The sequence below is a fragment of the Mya arenaria genome, chromosome 5 (assembly GCF_026914265.1).
Source record: "Mya arenaria isolate MELC-2E11 chromosome 5, ASM2691426v1".
NCBI lineage: Eukaryota > Metazoa > Mollusca > Bivalvia > Myida > Myidae > Mya > Mya arenaria.
This window is the reverse complement of record NC_069126.1, coordinates 73,981,745-74,008,493: the sequence shown is the minus strand read 5'-3', so window position 1 is coordinate 74,008,493 and position 26,749 is coordinate 73,981,745. Positions and strand designations below refer to the sequence as shown.

The 26,749-nt window shown below is 33.6% G+C and overlaps 1 protein-coding gene across 1 annotated transcript; it reads left to right on the top strand.

Annotated features, from left to right (window-relative positions):
• Positions 1-176: 176 nt before the first annotated feature.
• Positions 177-24,886, top strand: LOC128234231 (uncharacterized). Its single transcript, XM_052948335.1, has 12 exons — positions 177-507; positions 10,703-11,017; positions 13,769-14,089; positions 14,309-14,605; positions 14,864-15,166; positions 17,838-18,140; positions 19,040-19,306; positions 21,290-21,415; positions 21,753-21,792; positions 21,960-21,976; positions 22,343-22,437; positions 23,055-24,886. Exons 1-12 carry the CDS (start codon positions 459-461, stop codon positions 23,166-23,168), a joined length of 2,247 nt encoding a protein of 748 aa, XP_052804295.1. The 5' UTR covers positions 177-458; the 3' UTR covers positions 23,169-24,886.
• The last annotated feature ends 1,863 nt before the right edge of the window (positions 24,887-26,749 follow it).

Below are 26,749 nucleotides of genomic sequence, written 5' to 3'. Positions count from 1 at the left end.
CACACACTCAAAATTGAGGAAGATATATTAATTTGCCTAACTTCCTTCTGAACAACATTTATGCTTAAGTGCTGGTGAATTGTTTCAGTAACGAATACGAAATATATATATATATATCTTATATACGTGAATTGACCCACTTAGATACATATTAGAAGACAATGCAATTGATTGTGTCCGCAGTTACCACCGAAAGATGAGACGTTAACTATCACATATTGTAGCAAAAAAAAACAATATACTGTTAACAGTGTTAAGGACAACATTTAGTTTTCATTCAGGTTCATGTCACGAGAACAATTTAGCTTTGGATTGTTTTACCAATGAATTTGAATATAAAGTGTTAAAACATTCTGTGAATACATAAGTGAGTGGTTAGTGTACATGCCTTTATCTTATTATAACTTAAGTTATTGTTGTTTTGTTGTAGTGTGGAAGGCTACTGTTCGGAATTTACGATGGACTACAGATTTGTTTCTGCTTTAATTCTACTTTATCTAATAAAAGGTAAATAATGCCTCCTTTTTATGTTACAACTGGTTAATTACCAATATTTATTATTATTATTATTATTATTATTATTATTATTATTATTATTATTATTATTATTATTATTATTCACCTATAATGGTCTGTCTACCACTTTAAGCATTCAAGTGCTGAAGTATAAACTATCATTAAAGTGTTCTTGTTTGTATAAAACAGAATGTTCCAAGAAAGAAAGTGGAAAACTAGCTCTAGGTGCAGCAATTTAAAGGCTATATAAATTATACTAATTTTAGGTTTTTACTTTCGACTTAACAACAGCATGTGAACTGTTTACGTTATTTATGAATCAGGTATACTACACCTATATGTGAAATAAACTTTTGACCTATGATTCATTCATAAGCAGTAACAGAAACAACTATATGTTAACTTTAAGTTGTACACTTTAAGTTGTACAATACAATTTCTTAAATTGAACCGCTTAAATTACAATCATTATAGACAATAACATTCTTTAAGCTCATTGAAACATGCTTAGATATAAAAGGATCAACTTACTTGAACGTATTTATACTAACTTGTATACATTTACAAGCATGTCTGTGGATGACGTGTAGTCACCTCATTCTTGCCGTGTTATTGTGTTTAGACTTTTTTCAATGTATCCGTCAAATACATGTGTCTGTTCTCTTGGGGTGATACGGGCTTACAGAAATATGCACGTTAGAAACGAAGCATGAATATCGCTGAATGTGTTATGTACGTTTTAAAAATAACAGTGCTTATTTGTTGTATTTCAGTCGTTATAATTGACAGCAGTCCTTAATGTTTTTACATGCAATAAGATTTCTTTGGCTTAGTCAATCCTCGCTGTCCTTTAATGTGATTAGTATATTCTAAACGACTCACTAAGGTATTATTTTAATATGCATTTATGGCCATCAAGCAATGAAACATTACATCTCCATCGATACAGTTGCTCTATGAATTTCCTTTTAAAGTCGGCCATTGTTTAAACATGACTTCTCATGAAACAAAACAAAATATTTGTTGATTCATTTAAACCATCACTCTTAAGTTCTTCACAACGAGTCCTGCTGCTATAAACTCTTCAAATATGCGGTTCTAGTTGCCACTTCTTGACTATCACGACTTCCTGTTGCGAAATCATACTGTTCTACGTTTTTCTCTGTCGGCTTTAGTATCGGTGTGATGCACTATTAGGTCACCTTAGCCTTAGGATCGATGATTGTCCGTCGTCCGTCATCAATCGTCCGTCAACACTTAGTTTGTTAACACTCTAGAGGTCACATATTTGCCTCAATTGTCACGAAACATGGTCAGGAGGTTTGTCCCAGTAATTACTCGGACGAGTTTTGAATATGGTTCATCTAGGGAGAAAAAATAGGTCACAGGGCCCAAATATGGAAAAACCATTTTTAACACTCTAGAGGTAACATTTTAAGCCCACGTTACACAGTTGTACACTGGTTAAGACGTGTTTTTTTCTCTCGATCAAATACGTGAATTAAACTACTAAAATGTGATCAAATTTGGATAAAAAATATATGTGGACTCTGAGAAGGTACTGTGCTTCAATTATATGACCAGTAAATACCAAAAATTATAATAATTATGATGATTATGACATTTGAGCATAAACAATAGACTGACAAAGGATCTACCCGACAAAGATATGCTTTGCTGCACATGCGATATATATACATAACAAGTAATGGAGCATAACGCTTAATAGAGGTGCTGTATGTGACTGATTGTGTTTTGTCCTCGATGAAATACCATTAAGCCATTAAGCGGTATATACAGCAATACTTTCTATGGAAGAAGGATAGGGCCATTATGGGCATTATGGGTATTGATATTTCCTCTTACCGCAAGCGGATCGGAATCTTCGGACCAGGCAGAGGATATAGAGGTCACAAAAGTGTTAAATACGACCCTTTTACCACTGGCACAGATATCCATCTGATGATGTTTCTTTCTGGCGTTTTATTTATTGGAATATGTGGTGGTGGGGTTCTCTTGGTTAACGCTATATCTGCAAACATCTCATCTCAACCAGAAGCAAGTCTGCCATTAAATTTGTGTATTCCAGCACATATGGCAGTTCATTTAAACGGTTGTATGCAGTATGGCACAACTTTGTCGAATGCGTCTTGTTATACCTACTTTTCTATAATTCTGCTTCTCGCTAAGGACGTTGAAACGAATCCCGGACCATTCACTCCTTCAGATAAGGAGGAGATATTAAATGCAATTAAATCAAATAGTGACAGTCTACGGTCGGACAAACATGATTTAAAACAAGACATTGTAAACATCCAGTTGGATATGAAGGCTGTTTGGGATATTTGTAAAGATGTTGACTCGCGAGTAAATAAAGTGAATGAAAGGCAAAATCGTAGTGAGAAAAATATCCAACATGGAGACTGATATTGAAAACCAAGTGCATGAGAGAGAAATGCTACAATTGGATATTGATGCAGTACATAAAAATTGTGATCAAAATTTTGATAAAATTTCTAGTATCGAGCTGGCAGTTGACAGTTGGAAAAGGTTAATATTAAGGCAAATATAAGGGTTTTTGGCTTGCTAAAGTCCGCAGATGAAAATAGAATCAGTTTGAAATTAAAAGTTCTGAACTCTGTAATGCAAATAGCCTGCCCTGATATATAATGGCCTACAGACTCAATACTGGATACATACAGGGTAGATAAACCTGGAGATTATAACAGAACTGTAATTGTCAAATTCAAACACGCAGAAAGCATTTTTTTATGTTTTTGCGGGTAGAGAGAATCTCTGAAGTAACGCTATAAAAGTTGCAAATGACCTTACGACGCGTGAAAAAGAGTAGCTTTATAATAAGGGTAAACTTCAGATCCGGGCCAACAAAATACAAGACTCTGACGTTGTGAAAACTCGAATCGTTAGGCGGGCACACAGGAGTCGCGATCAGCAAGTTAATCCAGAGCAGCAGACACTGATTGACCCGGGTGAAATGGAGATTGAAGCTGGGCCAGACATTGTACACGCTGAAGACTAGGGGGATGGTCAAGGCTCATATATTAAGAACTTTGGCATGAAATGTATTTCTTGGAATATATGTGGAATATATAGTAAACTTAGTAATGCAGAATTTATAGAATACTTGATTTCATTTGATATTGTTTCTCTACAAGAAACTTGGTGTTTAGATCTAAATGATATCTAACATATTTTACCTGGATATTTTTGTTATTTTTTTCCTGCCAAACAGTCTACTAAATCTGGTAGAAATATGGGGGGAGTAGTGCTATATATAAACGAGCACCTTGTAAAACATGTTAAACGTATTTGTGAAGATTTCATTTTCGGAATTAAAAAAGTTGTTTTTGGACTAGATAAAGGTGTACGTTTTGTATCACTTTATAATCCTCCCCCTTCGTCTCCTTTTTATGATGATAAAGCATGTAATGGATTGGTCGAGTTCGAATCGTTGTTGTGTAATAGCGAATGTAAGTTACAGAGATATGATCTGATGCTGTGTGGAGATTTAAATGCTCGAACTGGTTTATCTTACGATTTTGCTGATATAAATTTTAATGTTCCGTTATTCGCTAATTTGGAATCTATATTTGTGAATGATATAACTGTAGACCGTTATTCTAAAGACACTACTGTAAATACTTATGGAAAATTGCTTATACAGTTATGTTTATCATACTCATTATGTATTATTAATGGTCGTATTGGATATGATAAAGGTGTAGGTGGTTTTACATACCACGGTAATATAGGATCGAGCGGTGTAGATTATTTTATATGCAGTCATAGTCATTTTCAAATAGATGATAACACGGAAGGTGATCATGTGCCGGTAATTTTGTGCCTTGGTAACAATCTAAATGCAGATTGTGTTATTCAAAACAAATGTGAGTTTATTAGTAAAATATGTTTAGATGAGAATAACTGTGAGCAGTACCAAGAGGTGTTAAGACAGAGCATACTTAATGGGGATTTTAAAGCGATTGATGATATGGTGGAATTTAATTCTGCAAACATTAGTAAATTAGTTGAAGAGTTTCAAAGTGTATATTTATCATTTCTGATCAATTCGTTAAACAAATTAGAAAACCAAAGAAGCCTAAATTATGTTTGAACTGGTTTGATAAGGAATGTAAAGAATTGAAACGTGCTGCGGCACGAAGTCTAAGATTATACTGATCGACGAAATCCGTGACTAGATTATTTGAGTATAAGTTATCGAGATCTAAATATAAATCTGTTTGTAGATATAAAATTTTGCAGTGCCAAAAACGCACAGCTTTGGGGCTTGAAATGTCAATGACTAATCCCAAGTTATTTTGGGGTAAAATAAAACTTTTAACAGGACGACAAATGCCTTATCCGGATATAAGTGGTGAGGAATGGCTAAACAATTTAAAAAAAATATTTCAACCTGAGACTGAAGCAGGTAATGATAATCGTATTGCCAACAATTCTAACAATGATGTTGACAGCATAGATAATAACATATTAAATTCCAAAATTGAAGCCTATGTAATAATGGAGGCAGTTAATGATTTAAAGTTTAATAAGGCTTCAGCCGGTGAGCTACAAGCGGGGCATTTTAAATATGGTTTATATTATTTATTACCATATATGATTCATATTTTTAATTGTATATTTAAGTCTGGGCAATTTCCAAGAAGCTGGACTCTGTCTTTCATTATACCAGTACATAAAAGGGAAATTATGATAATCCCGATTATTATAGAGGCATAGCCCTTGTAGAAGTGTTCAGCAAAATATATATAAGTATTCTGAATAGAAGACTTACATTTTATACAAAAGTTGATAACACTATAAATAATAAATGAGCAGGTTTTACATGCTGCTACAGCACAGTTGATAATGCTTTTGTCTTATATTCTGTTGTTAGCAAATACTTATGTAAAAAGGGTAAAAAAATATATGTCGCTTTTGTGGATTTTAAGAAAGCATTTGATTATGTTGATAGATGTAAGCTATATTCATGTTTATTTAGACAAAACATTAAAGGAAAGTTGTTGGACGCTATTCAAACAATCTATACTGATGTTAAATTGTTTATAAAATGTAAGGAAGGCGTAACTGAGCCATTTAGTTGCCCAATTGGTTTAAGGCAAGGTTCAAACGCCCATTGTATGAGGACATACGAGATGTTTATAAACCACCGAAATATTATACTAGTCCTAGTCTACATAAGTTCTTTTTGCTAATTGCATCTGAAAATGAAACAATTATAAAGAAATTGTCCATGTACTTGTTTTATGCTGATAAAGTAAGACAAACCTTTGTGAGTAGCAACTAACAAATATTGAAGTATATTGTGGTACTACTTCAATACAAATTTGGTCATTTTGTCTGATACATCTCATATTTGCCGTATGTGTCAACACTCTCGTTGTTTATAATTGATTGTATGCATATGTGTATATGGGCTGGAGGCCTCCATGCAATAAATGTTTGAATTTGAGGCCCAAATATCCTATCCTGGAAATTCGTCAAAAGGTTGTTTCAATGATTTCTAGCTCAAGTTTGAATATGGGTCATCTGGGGTCAAAAACTAGGTCACAGAGCACAAATATGGAAAAACCTTTTTAACACTCTAGAGGTAACATTTTCAGCCCAAATATCCTGGAAATATGTCAGAAAGGTTGTTTCGGTAATTTCTAGCTCAAGTTTGAATATAGGTCATCTGGGGTCAAAAACTAGCTCACAGAGCCGAAATATGGAAATCCTTTTTTAACACTCTAGAGGTAACATTTAAAGCCCAAATATCCTGGAAATTTGTCAGAAAGATTGTTTCGATGATTTCTAGCTCAAGTTTGAATATGGGTCATCTGGAGTCAAAAACTAGCTCACAGAGCCCAAATATGGAAAAACCTTTTTTTTACACTCTAGAGGTAACATTGTAAGCCTAAATATCCTGGAAATTTATCAGAAAGGTTGTTTCGATGATTTCTAGCTCAAGTTTGAATATGGGTCATCTGGGTTCAAAAAGTAGGTCAAAGAGCCCAAATATGGAAAAACCTTGTTAACACTCTAGAGGTAACATTTTAAGCCCAAATATCCTGGAAATTTGTCAGAAAGGTTATTTCAAATATGGGAATCTGTTTTTTATTGTTATTTCATTCTTTTAAAATCATTGAAGGTACTATCTTCAAACTTCATGAACTTATTCACAGTAAATTGTGATTTTTTGTGACGAGTTATATAAATCTTACCTAAATATTGTTAGAGTTATTGCCCTTTGTATTTTCTTAAACAAATACATATTTGTCATGTGTTTAAAAAAACTTGACTTATAATAGTTCCACCTATGGTGTATGGAAGGGCAGACAGGCACCACCCAGTATGTAGTCCAATCAATTACTTTTGAACCCTTTGTCCAATCATGAATAAATTTGGTCAGAATGTGTATGAACGTCATGATAATTAGCAAAATTTCTGCAATTACCCGAGAGTTATTGCGCTTTAATCATAGAAATATCCTAAAACTGCTTTAGTCCAATTAATAACTTTTTAATCATTTGCCCAATCATCGCAAATTTTGGTGAGAATGTGAATGGGCATAATACATCAGAGAAGCCAAATCCCTGTTATTGCCCTTTAATTATCAACATGTCTATAGCACAAAGTTTTACTGAGGTGAGCGATATAGGGCCATCTTGGCCCTCTTGTTTCATATATGCATTTGTACTTTGAAATCAGGGGAAAGGTTGGAATCGAATGATGACGATTTTTTTGCAGACAATAGTCGGGTAAGACACAATCGATTCAAGGCATTTCCCCACAGAGTCACTCTAATGAATCCTACTGATGCTTTAAGTGCTGTGTGATGAGTAAATTTCAGTGTGTAATCAAGACTCACATTGTTGAACATCTTCGTGTTAGTCTTCCATTGTAAAGCCGATAATCATATATTGCATATACGAGTGCTACCAAAGGTTAAGATTAAAAAATAAAAGATAAACATTGGTCAAATCATTTAAAATGCATTTTATATTAAGGAGCCGTCACGAGTCGTCATTTAATACACACATTTATTCAACGAGTACAGGAAATGTGTTAGTAAGCGAGCCTCTGGCGAGCTTACTAACATATTTCCTGTACGGATGTATACATTTGTGTCCAATATGACAATTCCTGACATATATTTTTTATACAAAAAAACAGCAGAAAATACCTACTGTGCTTGTTTCACCTGCGCTGATGAGCGAACACAATAAACTGAAAAGGCAGTGCAATTTTCCGCGCTAAATGCATTGCAAGAATGAAGATCCAGGAATAATTTGAAACAAAATATTAATCTGCTCGTTTTACATTCCGGTACAGTGAATACAAAGATTATATTCAGTAAGAATCAAAACATAATGTATACACTAAACCTTAAATGGTGACGTCACACATGGTTAGATGACATTATGATATAATATGATTAGGACGTCATTTCCTGTTTAAATACATTAAGTGGTGAATGTTATAATAAAAGGTTGTATAAAATCAAGGAAGATGGAAAATAAACTGCTTTATTTAAATAAATCTTGAATCATAAAAGAAAATAAACGAATGACATACTGGATTAATTAATTACCAATTAAGCAATACCTGTTTCCAATTAGCTTTTTACAAACGCGCGGATTGATAGTGTTAAATTCCACATATTTATGTTACACAAAACAAAATCGTGACGGTTATATCAAACGGAAACATGTGATTTTTTTATAGAATGCCAAAGTTTAAACTTTTATAGACAACACATATAACCGAGATTGTTCTTAATAGTTTATATATTATTGTGAAACAAGAGCAAATTCTGGAATGTGATTAATTTGTATATTAAACGCGAAAATGAGTAGTAACTTATATTTAGTCCATTATCCAAACATAGGAAGCACTTGCGCTCAAATGTATAATGATATCATATGCCATTAAAATATACGAGAACAAACAAATGGGAAAAGTATTTCCAGGGACAGCCATTATGACGATCCTTGGTTAGATATATATTGAGGTTATATGCCTTCATAAAATGACATTTTATTTTACAAAATGCCGTTTTCAAAAATTGTGTCCCAGCCCCTGTGCGCGCTTACGTTTTATTTGGACGTGAGATTGAACTTAAATATCCAAAGAGAGAAAAATATTAAATTGATATTTTCACTGTTTGAAACTGTGACACTGATAAAGATCTTTAAGCCGCAGAAAAGCAGAGTAAAACTACCTATTTATTTCTGTTTTCCTTTCTTTGTATTTATCTTAATGACATTAAATGATACTTTTTTGTTTGGTCGTCACACAGAGTAAATTCAGTATTTATAAACTTTAAGCGCTCGGCTATTTGGAACAGCAATTTAAACCATCCGCTTTAAACATTTTTTCCAGACAATTGACTTAACACAAACAGCCTATAATTGCCCGTAACAATAAATTCAATTAATTTAGTTAGTTTTTAGTGATCTGTATTAGCTGGATCGCAATAATATTCGATTTTTAAGTTCTGTTTTGTCATATTTTCTTTATGTCTCCCAACACAATATCAAAATAGTGACTTGAAATCATACGTTATAAAAATTTCATTATATTTAATGAGTTTTATCCTAGTCAATTGCTTTTTGTACCATGAATAACTTTATGTCAAACGGTGAAATCGAAATTTTGTTCCATATTCTACAGGTCCTTACGAACAATTTGAAATGTGAAAATACCTATTATCTGACGTTGACCGATTAGGTGCTCCAAACCGCCTTCCGTTTACTACAGATGCGACCCATGATACAAAAGAGGACAATGATAATGTCGGGAAATAAGCGTCCTTAACTTTAAGTGATTAATTTGTGTGTCGAACTACCGTATCAATATTTGTAATTTTAACATACGTCAATAAATCAATATCAGTTCAAGTTTATGGTATTGTAAAATAGAAATAGGATTTTTGTGCCCCGTTTATACACGTGTGTTATGACAGAGAAGTGTTCTGAATGTATCTACCTTATTCGTTAACGTGGCTTGTGCTAAGTGTTGCAAGAGGTACTGGTTTACGTTTCATGCACTTTTTTACTTAACAAATCTCATTCCTTCAACAGATCTTCTATGATCAAAATTAACAAGGTATCAAAAGCCAATCGCTCGGCTGTCCATGAAAATTTCATTGTACACTTTGGTTATGTTTGTATATATGAATTAAGAAACACAAAACTGATTGCACCGGGGACAACCTTAACAAATTACCTACATTCGTAGCAATAAATGACTTTCTAAGCATAAAATGACTTCTTTAACAACCAATGACTACCTTAGCAACCATATAATTCCCAAACTTTTCTACAGTAGAAAAGAATGACTACCATCTAATGACCTTTCTAAGCAACCAATTACTTCATAAGCAAACACTCACTTCTTATCAACTATCTACATCCATAGCAACTTGTGACTTTCTTAGATACCTATGACTTCCCTTATTGACCACGAAGCTTAATTAAATAGCAGCATCCTTTATTTCTTTATTTGATTATATAATTGTATCCCACATTTTGTATAGATTATAGGGTTCACTGGTATATTTTTTCTGCAAATAGCAATGCTATGGTAGACAAATGCAGTTACATTATGCATTACTGCAATTTATTACAATCTCAGCAGATCTGCATACAAATGTATAACAGACATGAATTATTAGTGATAAACCTTTAGTACTACATAATGCATCTATGGAAATTATTAAATAATGATAACAAGACTGTTCCCTTATGTTTAATAGCTGAAAACGAAAAAAATATTAAATGATTGGCAATTGCTAAAGGATTTACTGTCATATATCATTCTCGTAAGGTAGAAATAACGGGTTTTTTCTGCACCTTTCTTTCAAAACAAACTCGGGATCATTCGTAAGAAGTATTATTTTCGATATTTATTCATCCTTTTTGGTATATTTAAACCATTGTATTAATTGTGGAAAATTTCCTTAAGGAGTTAGAGTGCATCTATGATGCTATACGTCACACAAGTTCGATGAATAATTAAAGTGTTTTTACGTTTCACAAAACCAGTATGCTTCAATGTGTGTGTGCATAATGCAATTACATTCGTTGTTGTTGCTGTTATTGTTTCTTGTTTAAGTTGCTATTTGTTGTTCTTAGTGCTGTTGTTGTTGTTTTTGTTGCAGTTGTTGTTATTGCTGTTGTTGTTGCTGCTGCTGGTGTAAGTGGGAATACATGTGGTTATCTGAAATATCGCGATCCAGCAATAAAAGGGAGGAACGTGACGTTTGTGTTCAAACCGAACAACTACCAAAGCGCCCTACTTCCCATTTTAGAACACCGCATAAATGGTCAGGATCTCAATTCAAATGCAATAGTGAGGAATGACCAAGACAATCATCTGTATTATATTGTTATAAACTCTACGGACCATGGGTCAACGTCATATATTGTAAATTACGGAGGATGCTGGTCAAATTTGGTAGACCTCAATTTAAAAGGTAAATGACGTTAGTATAAACTTTATATATTTTACAAAGATTGTGAAGGATGCTATAAAAGCTAATACTAATTCACTCCGTTGGCACTATGTTGCGCAAGAGTATGGTCTTATGATGTGGGGAAACCAGAGTTCCCGGAGAGAATCCACTTGTCCGGGCTTTGTGACCATTAACCAAACTCACGTGTGCCCTAAACCGGGAATCGAACCCATGTCTCCTTGGTGAGAACCGAATGCGCTAATCACTGCTCTAACCGGACAACCGAATGACGTTGTTACGTTGTTCCTCCGTTGAACTTTCATACATACGAATTCGTTACATGTGTTTATGATTTGTACACATTCCTCAAACAAGTGTGACCGTTAAAGTTATGAAATGTCACATGTAAGTATCGTGAACATTTCGAGCCCCTTATTTCACCACCTCTTAGTACCACGAAATTTTCACAACCCGTATATCGTTCATTTATTTTGTCAGGCGGACAATTTATTGACTTGTACAATAGTAAATCGTCACAACACATACAATTAATACTACAATTTGCTAACGTGTATGAGCAATGATAATAATAAACAATAACAAATATACATTACAACATACAAATTTGAAGAAAAATTCATTAAACAATCTATACGAAGGTGAACATGGGTTATAAAAGTAATTAAGTATTGACATTTAGTAAGCTTGTTCATATTTAAGGATATATTTTAACAAAGATACATACTTTCATAAATTCCGTTCTGTTGGCTGAATTTAATAATTAAACATACTTAAACACTGACGGCTTTACAAATACATATATAAGAGCATCAAAATAAGAACAAATACATGTAAAGTGGAACTCCTCTTCGATATCCAAGGAATTACAGCATTGACAATACCTTTCAGCTCTAGGTTTGTTATTTCTGGCATATCTACCAGATTGAATACGAAGTGGATGTACGGATAAACGTAAACGTAATCGACTAAAAAAGTAAAATCTTAAACTTCCTGGTAAAATATCTAAGTAAGTTTCATATGCTGAATAAGAGTTGACTATTCTCTATACATGTATATCCAATACCCTTCTATTTTGAACTGTTCTGGACCATTCTCGTTAAATAATCTGCATTCGAAAGCTTCAATAAATACATGTAACTCAACATTACCAAAAACCTTGCTAAGGCCAAAATCATCTTACATATTTTAAACATTATAAACTCAATTGCGACAACCTGTAGTGCAATAATGCACAGCTTGGTTAGATACTATTTTTCTAACAATATTGTCAGTGGTAACAAGCTTGAACCATTATTTTATTGTATGTATGTATCTATACAAATATGAAGGGTATCTGCCTCAGAGTATTAAGGTACCGAGGGCCATTTAATCAATGAGAGCTCCTAACTAGCCGCCGTACCTAAGACTGAATATCAGTTGGCTAGTAGTAGCCTTCCTCATTGATATTAGTTTTTACCAGAAACCAGAACATGTATGGCCCTTAAAACAATCTAAATACAGTTTTGGTGGTAATGTGATAGGCACTTAGGTAAGTTATCGAATTTGAAACCGAAGTGAATGATAAAAAAATAAATAGGAACCTTTTCTGGGCCGGATATATATATATATGTGTGTGTGTGTGTGTGTGTGCGTGCGTGCGTGCGTGCGTGCGTGCGTGCGTGCGTGTTGTTGGTACATCAAGGGCCATACTTGTAACTGAAATGTCCGACTAGTAAACCCATATGTCTGAAACGCAATGCCCAACACGCACGCACGCACGCACGCTCGCAAGCACGCACACACTTAACAACATCATTATAGTTGTATAGTTTAAATCAACAAGGTTAAGTGCACTCTGCCTTTGATCTTTGAGATTTTGACCTTGTTTTTTGCACTTCACATATCTTAATATGTTTACACGTGTGCAGAGTTATATGGAAATCGGTCATTGTATCATAAAGTTTTTGATCGGATACAAAACGCGACGGACAGACTATCGGACGGTCAAACGAACGTAATGGAGCAATCTTAGTCCCAAAAAGCAACAACGATATTCTATTTATTCTATTTATTAAGACCAACTCTTCTTTGTTAAACTAATATCAAGGTATTGAATGTTAAAGGGTTTTAAGATTTTTAAGACCCCTAATGACCTTGACGTTTTGACCAATTGACTCCTTAAACCACTGTTGAACTTCTTCTACACTTTGAGAATTTTGAGTAGACTATGAAATATCTGTGTCAAAAAAGTGTCAAAATGTTGAGAGTTAAGAAATTGGATATTTACTCAATATGTTCTAGCATAAAATATGAGGGCTCTATCAGGCAGAGCAACAACAGATAGGCATTTATGTGTTTGGTATGTGTTACATTTTCTTATGAACAATATTTCACAGATGTTTTTGTTTTGTTTTTTTTGACATGTGAATTTTACGTTTTTTTCTGCTTTGACGGGTGATGGATAAATGTACTTAACGAATCCTCACAAATATGCGCCATATTCGTACGTATTTGCCACACATGTGCGAGAGGTCCGTACGAGTTCTTTTATCACAAATGTATATCAAACTCGTACATGTGAATTACGGTTTAACATTGCTCAATTATAACAACCAGTTACTTAAAATACTTACTGCTTGTCGTGTTTTTACAATGATGTACCTATAGTATGTTTGCAAACAGTTAATACAGGGAGTTATTGAATATCCTGTCAAAGTAGTTCTCTCTTGTGTGGTAAAATAATACAAAGTTATATAAAACGTTGATTTTCAGCTCTTTCTGGTTGCGGATATTTGTATATTCGGACCAAAGTAATCACCACAGGAAGTACTGTCGAGTTGGGCTACTTTCCCAATACAGTCGTGATTAACAATATAACAGCTAGTTATGTTCGCCAATGGCATAACGCGACCTCCTCATCGGATATGCACTTATCTGCTGGTCATTTGTCTGAGAGTGAGGATCCCAACTGGGAGTTTGTACTGACAATACACAACGTAGACCGATGGATGACTGGAAACTACAGTGTGAGATGCACTGACGGCCGGACTGACGGGGACAAGTTTACACAACCCGTTGAAATAGCCGTTATTGGTAAGTTTCTAGAATCTAAAAAACAATCTAAATATTTCCTGAATATTTTACAGAGATTTAGAATACAATTTTAACCTCGTAGTGCAGTTTTGAGTATTTTCAAGAAGGTGTGTTTATCATTTAAAACAAATAAAAAAAAGCAAACCAGTTCTGTAACAATCCGTTTCGGTTGCAAGTTTATGCTACGTTTACGTGTATACTATATTTTCGTTAATTTAGTTCCATCAGGTAAACCGTCGCTTCATTCCAACAACAATACTTCTGATTGTGAAGATTGCTTAGTAGGGATAGACGGTAAGAATTTGGACAAACATATTTACTGTCACACAACCGGCGGATCGATTCCAACAATATATGTCGGAGAAATCAATGTAACGATACACTTCATTAGTAATGATACATACCAGCCGTCGTATGTTGCGAGAAAAGAGGACCACATGAAAAACGTTACATGTAGCGTCTTCAATGCAGCTATGGCATCGCCACTTAACACCAGTTCCAAACTTTATGTGGCTGGTAAAGTTAATTTTGGATATTTACTCAAGTTCAGCATTGTCACTTAATTGTCGTAAAACATTTAAATTTTGAAACAAAATTGATAATTTGTTAAGGTTGCTTAGTATGTTTTTTTGTTTCAAAAAATGATATTGATATGAGCTGTTTATAATTCGAGTCTAGCTTAATGCATGTACATTATGTTTCAATGTGTTTTGTTTCACTTTATTTATAAAAAAAGCTTCTAAAATATCAAGAAATAGTTTGCACAATTACCAGTTAAGCCAGACGACGCAGTTCTCAACGTACCTGAATTAAAGGAAGGGGAACCAGCTAACATTACATGCACTTCCACGGGAGGGAGACCCTCGTCGAAATTAAGTCTTATGTTCAATGCAACCAACATGTCTTCAATAGCGAGCACTACAACCAATTATAACGAGGTTTCCAGAACCTACACGACGCAGATTAATTTAAATGCAAGTGCTAAAAGAGAGTGGCATTTTATGGAAGTCTCATGCCTCCAGCACACGCACTTGTTTGCGGCATACATGACGCGAAGGGAAACTATAAATTGTAGATGTAAGTTTGTTTCTAAATTGCATAAATAAAACATTTTATTACATGGGTTTAATATTATTATCACATATTTTCCGCAGTACTCATCCAATTATGTAATTTAATTTAACAGAAAAAAAATAATTAGGTAAAAAGTAAGTTGCTTTTGCTGTTATTCGCACTGGATATCATCTTTTTACCGATGCATGTAGCGCGGAAAATTGCATTGCTTTGTTAGGGTGAAACACATAATACAGTCTATATTAAAAAAATGAGATGGCATGCAATAAAAAAGAGATGACGATCGTCATCATATAATACACAATTGTATTCAGCCGTCCATGATATGTGTTAGTGAGATCGCCAAGGGCTCGCTTAATAACACATTTCCTAAACTCGTTAAATAAATTTTTAAAGTATGTATTATATAGCGACTTATGACAGATCCTATATTTGTAAATAGGTTTAAATAACAAATGCAAATCTCACATTTAAAAACAAACTGTTGTCTAGTAGTATCATTGCTTGGTCTCTAAGGAATGCAACAGTTTAAGATAAACGAAGTGAAAATGAAGTTGTCGGTTTCGTTTGATATTATTTATTTTCATAATTACAGCAGAAATAATTACCGCGCGTTGAAATGATAACAAGAAAATACCATTAATATAAAGGACGCTATGAATTAGTTTGTTCACATTTGTATGGAAATGAATAACAAATGAAATTTAATATACATTTTTTTTAAATATTATTTGATCGGTTTCAATTAAAAACCACGTGGCGGCTCTCATTCAGTGAATGTGAACAATTAGACTTAAATAATAAAGCAAAAATGAAATGCAATGTTTATTGAGTTACGCTACACGCGCATCATGGTATATTGCGATTTAAATATTCTTTAACGGTTTTAATGTAAGCTTACGGTAAATGTGAATTACTCAGAGTTACATGCAATAATAATTTATACTAAAATTGAACGGAATGGTGTACAATAAGAATGTATTAATCTGTTTATGATCTAATCAAGTCATGGCTTTAGCTAATTTTAAATGTGGTTTGCCTTATGTCTGCCATCGCTTATTGTTGGAAAAACTATAAACAAAGCTTTAAAACATATTTTCAATGGGGAGTAACTGCCGTTTCCTTACGTTAAAGGCTAACATCAGACAACCGAAATGTTGTCTGCTATACTTTTTGAATAATAAATAAATAATTTCGTCATATTCTAAAAATAAATTTACAACAAGTGGACACGCTTTTAAACATGTTGATCAATTTGGACGCGTTTTATATTTCAGCGTGACAAGGAACTACAAAAAATCTTAGATTTCTTTTCAATGTTCTTGCTGTGTTTCAAAATATTTCATCATTAAACTTTGACATAAGCTATGCACGATTAATTAAACGAATTTTTATTTATAACCCGCCCTCCCATATGCAACCACAGTCGAGCATTCCATAAGACGCCCGTTTTAGCAAGCGCAAATATCTCGCCGAAGTTATAAAATACTAACGAAGAATCATGTTAGTACACTTTAATTTGACAACAGCCCTGAGTTTAGTTTTGACTAACTCTATATGTTTGCTGCTAACGCCTGTGATTTCGTTTCCCTCTTGCAGTGTATGCAATACGATGCAACAGGAATACAAAACTAAGCATGAGCAACTGTTAGCAGGTAGCTGGTGACTCACATACGATTTTACATGGCACCATCGCAGCGCGCGAAAACAAAACGACAATGTATGGTGAAACCATGAAAACACCCACATAACTATAACTTGTTTAACATCAAATGCATGTATCTATTTGACGGCTGTTCATATTGTGTAGCTCAAGTAAATATGTCTTGATTTAGACCCACAGATCCCTACTATGAAACGCAGTTTATGCTCAATAAATGTATTTCTATACTTAAGTGTACAGATCCCCCTTCAGTGATATTGCTAGAGAAACCATGTACGCTTTTTGATTTTTGGTTTATTGCATAAACCTTAATGTCCTTCAATTTATTTCCCATTTGCGCACGAAATGTTATCAACACGTCCAAAGGTTAATTTATTATGTACATGTACCTATGCTTTCGCTCGGTGATACACTTCGATTCTGAATTTAAAATACATGAACTAGTTGAATTTGGTTGATTTTCAGCAGTAATTATGTTTGAATTAATACGCATGTATGTCAAATATAAGAACCTATCATGCAAATTGAAATTACATTGCAAAGAGCTACTGCCTGAAATCGCGTAATGAATGGTAGATAGCAATAGGTCGCAGAGTTATGGTACTTTAACTAAAGTTTAACAGTAGAACTTGGATTGTATCAAACTCAATATTTAGACAAACATTACCGATAAGCGAGATAGGCATGCCTTTGTAATATGCAATACATAGGTCTTAAACAATTTATAACATTTTCAATACAATAAGAATAATTCAAAAACAATATCGATTATTTTAACACAAAATATCTTTTTAAGCTGGTAGGCAAGGAAATACGTTGTGTTGATATAGGTAGGTCAACCATCCACAATAGCATACAGATTTATTGGTGATCTTAATTTTATTTCAAAACATGAATCAATCTAATAGTTATGACAATTGTGAAGCTTTATGTTGATTTTGTCCCTCACAACCTCTTATATAAAATGCAGATACTATTCAATAAATGAAGCCGCATTCTTCATGTTTACAGATCCCCCTTCAAAGGTAATATTAGAGAAACCATCTATACCTTCCAAACTACAAGACATCTACCATCTCGTCTATTTCTGTGAGGTAAAAGACTTTAACGACAACTGTAGCGTACAGTGGACCTCAGATAAACCTTCGCTCCTAAGGGATAGAAATCCTACAAAGAGAACGAGTGATAAATCCATGCTGTCCAAACTGAATGTATCTGTCACCAAGGAGGACTTTGGCAAGGTGCTTGTCTGCAGTGCTGTTTGTTCCAGCTTTCAACGTAACATCTCGAAATCATGTTCTCTGGTGGTGCCTTGTAAGTTAATCCAATCACTTTGCTAAGTGGTAAACAACACAGATATCGGTTTCCAAATTCTGCTTAACAAAACAACTTATTTTAGCTGCAAGGTCAAAGATTTTAACGACAACTGTAGTTTATTTTGGACCTCAAACAAATATTTACACCTAGACGTTAATCATTTGGACAGTAAATCCATGCTGACAACTGTAACTGTATCGGTCACCAAGGAAGATTTTGGCAAGGTGCTTGTCTGCAGTGCTGTTTGTACCAGATTTCAACGAAACATTTCGAGTTCATCTGCTCTATTGGTGCCTTATTAGTTTCTTCAAAGAACTTTAACAAATGCTTTAACGCATTAGACATCAGTTTGCGAGTACCGTTTTATATAGCGTCTAAGTGACCGGGACATCAGTTTAAGCAGACGCTTTCGTAAGCTGACATGAACTGCCTTATATGTACTTTTTTGTACAAAAAATTATTTACATGAAATACATTAAATGTCCCATACATGTATAAATTATTTTAACAAATCGAATGGTAAATTTATTCTGTACATGTATCTATGCGTCGCTGCTCAATGATAGACTAGGATTCTGGATTAAAATACCCGTTCTAGAATGGTTGACTTTTCAGCAGTATATATGTTAGAATTATACGTTTTATTTCCTAAGTACGCCTATCATGCAATAGAAATGACATTGCCAAGAACTAGCCTGAAGGTTTTTGACAGCGCTAATCGGTAGGCTGAAACCGCGTTATGAGTAGAGGAATGCATCTTTATTTGATCATTATGCCATGCTCTGTTCAAGATAACTGCAGTCAAAGCATTGTTTGATATTGGATATAAACGTTTAAAACACTTGTTCATAAGACGTTTATGATATTACTTTAACGTACATAATTTTTAATTTCAGATTTGTCAGTGATGTCGCTTTCGGTTGGAAAGGAACTATTTTTACAAGAATATGAGTCAAAGACTGTAACCTGCAGTGTTGAAAGTTATCCTCTTCCAGACATTTTTTGGTCAGATGAGTTTTCAAAACCCCTTCGAAGGTGTCAAAAGAGCGCAACATGTACTCTTACTATTGAACATATTTCTGTCGATGCGCGAATGATTTATATTTGCGAAGCATCCTCAGAATTCGGAAATACAAGTTCCTCTTTCGTCGCAATCAGTACAGGTAAATGATCTAGATATTTATAACCATCGTATTAATGCTTTCTTCAAGAAACCGAGTTTGAAGCATTTCTGTCGTTAATACAAACACTTGTGTATTCTGAGTATATGATTGTTGAACTAGTGCACTAAGGAATGATATCGATTGAAAATACATCATGCCTTTAGATTAAATTTTCGCAAACACAAAATACATCCGAAGTTATATATATATCAGTTACGTTTTATCGAGAGACCCTTCCTTGACAGAAATGGTTAATTAAAAACTCAACATTAATTTTACCCCTTAAGGCGGTAGTCTATATTCAACTAATTAAGAAACAGTACAGATCACTTATGGTCTCCTGATATTGTAGTGAGAAGTCCGGCTTCGGTCTGTTAAATGTTTGTTGGAGGACTGGTCAGTCACTATAATGTCAGAAGGTCTGAAAAGGTCTGTAGTATTACGGCCCACTGCCCAAAATCTCCTTACTTAAAGTTACGCTTACCTAAATCAGGTCAGATCTTCATTTTGACATGACATGTTTAAACAATTAATGCGCCGGGTTACAAAAGGGGACGTAAAGCTGGTTTAAAACAGTGAGACTCAAAATACCCCTTTATCTAAATAAGCTCATAAGATTATTGTTAATTTGGAAGCAAGCAGAAGAACCTTAAACAAATATATGTAAGGAACCGAGGGAAAGAGATAAGTATAGAAAATTACACAGAAAATAGTAATGATTTGACTAAAAGATCCTACCTTACTTTACTTTCTATAAATAGTCAAAACGTCCTCAGCCAATATCGCGAGATGCACTTGAAATCAATGTTCATATATCCTAGTACATATATGTTTATCAGTTACCTGTACTGTTATTAACTATCTAAATGAAGTAAATATTTCAATTTACAATTCATATTCTAACTTCTTATCTCTTTGGAGTAAGTTTGGAGCAACTCAAAATATTGTTTTCATTCAATTTTTATCTCCTGAGAATAGAATTGTGAAAAAAGTGAAAACACACTTGTCACGCATTAAGTTCTACATGGAAATACATCAAACAGATTTTAATTCAGACGACACTCTTGTTTAGACTCGGTTTTTAAATATATATATATATATATATATATATATATATATATATATATATATATATATATATATATATATATATTGTAATGTCTACCTTAGCACGTACACATAATTAGTCCTCAGCTACATATTACTTATAAGTGACAGCAGGCCTTTTAACACTATAATTTCCAACATATAGCGAAGCGGGCCGTATAAAATAATAGTGACCTGTTATAATTTCCCTTTCTTCAATATCCTTTTGCATTGACATTTTATGTGCGTGTGAATAAAGTTGTAAAGATTTCAATGATGCCTTTTCACCATTCAATTTGAGGTTTATTAAAAAAAAGTAATTTCTGAGTATGCTAAGAAAAGAAACAGAACACAACATGTTATTATATAGATTAGGGCAGATGTCAATATTTTTCAAGGAAAAAAAGGACTGATGGCCAGTACTTAAAATCCAGACTTGTCACACGATCCCACACTGGGATAATCGGTTACTCAAATACTCAAACGTTGTGTTAAGCTCTAGCTAATAAACTGTACATACACAATTAAAACTTTTAAATATGTATTATATATGTGTTGTATATAAATAATATTTGGGATCAAATTATACATATTCTTAGTAACGTATCACTTACTTACATCCCTGTCAGTATGCCAGTAAAAGTAAATTATATCATTATCTCTGAATACTAGTAAGATGCATGATAACTGTCCCTCTGATACGTCCCATTGATTCGTCTTTATTAGCGAATTGTATGCGTCTTAAGTAGATTAAGAGAAAGCATGAACATATAATTATGAATTAATATCATTTAATTGAATTAAAAGTATCGGCCTAAGTAATATTACTCATGGGATAACCAAATCGAAATGATCGTAAGATGCGATAGTAGATATACTCTTTAATTATAATTTCAGTAAACCAAGGGAAGGGATCCATTACTGAGCCGGTATCCGGTTTGTTGTTGCCATGGGTTGCCGTTGCTGGTGGATTTCTTATACTTATTGCAATAAATGCGGTGATTGTAGTTGTTCTCAGAAAAAGTAAGAGTTTTATATGAAGGAACATGTTTAGCAGTAGCGGGTTTAGACGGAGCGCATCCAACTACTCGCACAACCACCATCCCCTCCACAACCACCTGTATACCTGTCTAAGTGAAGGTTTTTATGTCGATATCGGAGAAAAAGTATGAAAAATATAAACAAGAAAGCATCATTTAGACAAAAAAAACAGCCCAATAGTTAATGGGGAAAGCCACAAACTCCCCTTATCAAAATCAATCATTGTATATAATATGGCTTAGTTGAACTCTTAAATCCAATTAATGCATAGTCGAATAAATTTAGTATACATACTTTTGTTATACACTTTTTATTTTAGAAATTCGACAACGGGGAACATCGAATGAGCAAACTTACCTGTAAGTAGAAAATGATTAAACATCACTTCTTAGGTCAGTAAAATGATAATTTTAGATTTGTTTTTAGCTCTCCTCTACCAAACTGTTATTTATCAGATTTTTATCATTATGAAGTTATAATTTGAAATATTCTGTGTATATTGAATTGTAGTTTTCGTTTGTTTCAGCAACGCTGTTTTCTGCCGTAAGTTTCGAACAAAAAGAAGTGAATATAATCCATCAACGTATTAACGCCATGCTTCCCTAGTCTGCGATTTATTTAGGTTTCATCTTTTACAATAACGGGTTGTATCATCATGTTTGACAGCTAAACACTTTATAAAAGAATAAAAAAATATCAATGATTAATGAATGCCATGGGCTTTTACGAGTACACTCTGATACATCCAGAGCAGAATGGAATTATATTACGATTATAATTTAAATATATATAAGCAACATAAATTTCTTTAATACGAACCTTTTTCGAGTAATAATTAAGTTCATTAAGCTTAAAAATACGTTTTTCCTTACAACAATGTCACTATTTAAAATATTTGCAAATTTACAGAAAATTTGTCCACAACAAGTAACGAAAGAACAACTGAAAACACAGCTGAAAGTCCACGAGTAGAAGGTAGAATAGACGAAGCAGTGGAAAATGAGGTATAAAGTATACGTCATTCAGTTATTTCCGAAACTGTTTGCTACAAAGATAACCATGCCGTCCCACACGCCCATATTTGGTTTATAGGTCTGCGGCTAGAGGGTTTAGAAGATATTTTAACTGTTGCACTGAATACAATTATTAAGGTGGCGATAGGGTGATTGTTAACACACTGTTTTTTTAATAACCTGATCAAATTGAGCCTCAAAGTTTCCAAGGTGCTGTTCTAGTGTTGTAAAGCATTCGTTGATGGACAGTGAAACGTGTGTTCGTCTTAAAACATCTCCTGATTAACTTAATTTCCATCACAGTAAATGGTTTAATTTGATGAAGATTCTGTTTTTACACTTTAATGCAGCATGTCGACTTCAGTTGTATTTCATTATATTTAAATATGTTAATCACCATCATATGAACATGCGCTCTTATATACGAACAAATCAAATATTCTGTATTCGCGATTTCCGAAATGACGTGAACACACTTGTTTTGAAAGAAAATTATATTAGTTGATGCGGTTATATAGTGAATAGATGTTGACAACACAACAAATATCTTGACTGGTTAAAATGACAACGTTTTATGTTGACTAACGTGTTTTACATTCATATTACAGAACATAACACCTGAAATTCATAACTACGATGAGATTGAGATGGAGATACACACATATGAAGCATGTAAGAATTCGGGAGAAACCGAGCATCCCTATGGGCATTTAGAATGCTAGAATGAATCGCACTGCTAAACTTTCTTTCAACACAGCAGCGCATAAATATAAGAAATAAAACATTAATAATTCAACTTCCAAGTGAAATATGATTTCATAATATCTATACATAGTTTATATATGAGTTATAATTTCATATTGTTTTAATGAGAAAAAATACGATTTTGATAATTTTCACTGCCCGTGTGGGTTCTTATTCACGGTTGCCTGCTCTACAGTCCTGTATAAGGTTTTAATTGTTCATGGATACATGTTTCATCTCTTAAATCATACACAACAAAGAATGTTAAAGACCTCTATATAACCATCGCACTGTTAGATTTGCGAAAGACAATTGATTCTATGTATTACTCCATCAACTTTAGACAAACTTGATTCCTTTGTAGTTCTTTCAGTTGATTGGTTAAAATCATATTTTATAAATGGGAACAGCAGGCAACTATCAATAAGGTTTCATCCAGTTCGTCAACGGTAACCTGTGGGGAATCTCAGGGCAGCATTAATGGTCCTCTAGTATGTCTTTGTTATTTAAATGGTATTCCTCAATGTATAGACCCTAACTATTATCTTATAGTTTACGCAGTTAACAGCGCCATTTTGTTTTCACATAACAACCCCGAATCGATCTCTTTAATGCTCAATTTTGTTTTGTTTCATTGTTCTGATGGGCTTGATAACAACAAACAGTATATTTGTTTTGGTAAAACAGAGCAAAATGTCAGAAGTTGTTTTCTGCAGCATTAAATAAACATGATATTTCATTCACAAACCTGGTCATATACTTTCGTGATTCTTTAGAAGGCAGTCAATGCCTTTATACTACCAGTATTGTTAATATTGCGGACCCAAGAAGACAATATATAAAATTTAAACCATATTTGAAATATATCAATGTTAAATCGACAACATTTCTTTGTCAAAATTTTAACAAAGGTTTAACTGTTTACTCCAAAATGGTAATTTTGCTTAACCATATATGTAACCGTGATGATTACAATGTGGAATGTGATTGGAATGCATTTCCAGACAATTTAAAGATATGTACACCACTAATTATTTCTAAAATAACACGGTTAACCCGGCTAATGAGCTTACAAACAGTGTTATTGTGTATTGTTGGGTTTAAATCATGCACTCGTATTAAATTTTATTTTGATATTTGTTTATTTTATTGTATCGAATATTTTAATTATTCTTTCCGTGTGTCATCTTTGTTATGTGCCTTTCGTTTAAAACGTGTATGTAGGATTCCGGCCTTGTGGCGTTAAACAGGGTTTCTTTCGTGACTATTTAGGCTAAAAGGCTTGACCCTGTATTATGTTATTGTATCATTGTTAACCTTTTTTTAAACCAAATTAAAATTGATTTGAAATGAGTGACATTGGTCGCTCTCTTTGGTTATCATAAGTTATGAAATCTTTTTTTTTTACATATAATCTGTGTTTAACCAAAATTTTAATTTTATTTCACACATTTTGTTAATATCATGTATGTTATATCTGTTTTTAGTAATAATTGTACATACCTTTATGTGTTTATTAATCATTTGAAATGCGCATGGATGAAATTGTAGGGAACTGTTTCTGCTGTTGCTTCTGTCGTTATTGCTGCTGCTGCAGCTGCGGTCGCTGCTACGTCTACTAATGCTGTGGCCGCCGTCTTAGTTACTACAGTTCTACTCCTACTAATACTGTTAATACTTCTTCTACTACTTCCAATAATAAACGTTTGATATATGTTGTTGAAATTACCTAAAAAGCTATTTAAAACAGTTTAACTTCTGGACAATTTATTTCAATTTTACTATTTACTCCTTGAAGGTGTAATGCAATTATGTACAAAAAGGTTACATACACAAATAAAAAATGGATTTCAGGCTTCGTAACAAGGGGACCATAAACAGCTGGTACAGTACTCCGATTAGGAGTTGGGGTTCGGGGGTGATCACCTATAGAATGTTTAAACTAAGCCTTTACGTAATACTAGAAATATTTCTAGCATCAAGTATTTACTTTGGAACGCTTAGCAAAAGCCTGCGATAATTGTGAGGTCTGCAGAGGGAGGAGCCGCAGAAAAAGTATCGAACAAAGAGGAGCAACGTCAAACATAAAACCCCATTTCAAACTGTCGACTGTTCTAGCACCTGGATAAGTGAACCCTGAGAACACTCTTACGAATGTTATCACTAGGGTATTTAGTATGTGAATGCCCTGTTAAACGAGGCAGCTTAAAGCATGTAATAAACACACTACGAATATAATTCAACAAAGGAAATCGCTAATTCATGTAATTGCAAGAGAACTAAGGCAACACTTCCAAGACTTTAAATCTTTTACATCGTTGGTTAATGGGGTTCTCATAACGTGCGTTTTGTGAGTTTGTCAATTGAATGACAATATTACCAGGAAATCTCTGATATAATTTGTTTTACTTGTTAAGTTGATACTGTTCCTTTTCATATTTTTCTAACCCTCGTTAAGTGCATATCAACATATAATAATGGACACAAAATGCAATACGACGAAAAGTGGACATTTAAAGCCTTTGGGGAAAATAAGAGCCCTAAACGTCAAGTGGTTTGTTGTGTTAGGCCATACAGTATAAATTTGCGTTAATAAACATACTTCCGCTAATCAAGTATGCCATTTCAAGTGTATGGTGTTGTAAAATAGAAATAAGATTCTTGAATTAAAAATATTACGATGAATTATTAAAATGTACATTTAAATTGCATTTTTGCGCCGTTAACACATAATACGTTTGAATAATGATAGAAAAGGGCCTTACGGCCTTCCTTACAAAGGTGTTGTTTTCAAATGTCCAGGAAATACGATCTAAACAAGTGACGAAAGAACAACAGTAAACACAGCTGTATGTCAACGAAAAAGAGTTAAAATGGACGAAGCAATATGAGGTATTAAATTTATGCCAATAAATTTCCTAATGTGTTTGAAATAAATATAATTATGGTGTCCCAGTGAATGGTTGTGTTGCTTCTGTGTCAGCGGCTACTGGCCTTAGACTTTTTCTACCCATGAACTGATATGCAATTAATAAGGTGGCGATAAGGTGCAGATGAACGTACTGTAATCGAAACTATATTTGATTTTTATGAAGTTGAGTCTCAGTGAGTTCCCTGGTACCGTGTAAATGTTGCTAAGCAATCCTTGAAAGACAGTGAAATATTTGACCGAAAGAAAGGCCTAAAATCACCTCAGCTCTTTCTTAACTAAATTAGCATTGTATTTATGAATTAGTTCATTAAGATGCGGATTCGCTTCTTGCACTTAGATCATAACAGCAGGACGTTGATGTCAGCTGTGTTTCATTTCATTTCAAATGTGTCACCTACCATCAAACGGACATGAGTCCTTAGCTTCGCAAAATTACAATATACAGTATTCAAGATTTTACGACCTAACGTCAACACATTAATTGTGAAAGTAAATGATATTGTTGGATGCAGTTATATAGTGACGGAAGGTTGATCGGTTTACACATGGTTCAACTTGACAAAAGTCTTAACTTGTCAAATTTGCATAGTATCATGTTGACTGACGTGCTGTTTTATTCACATTTCA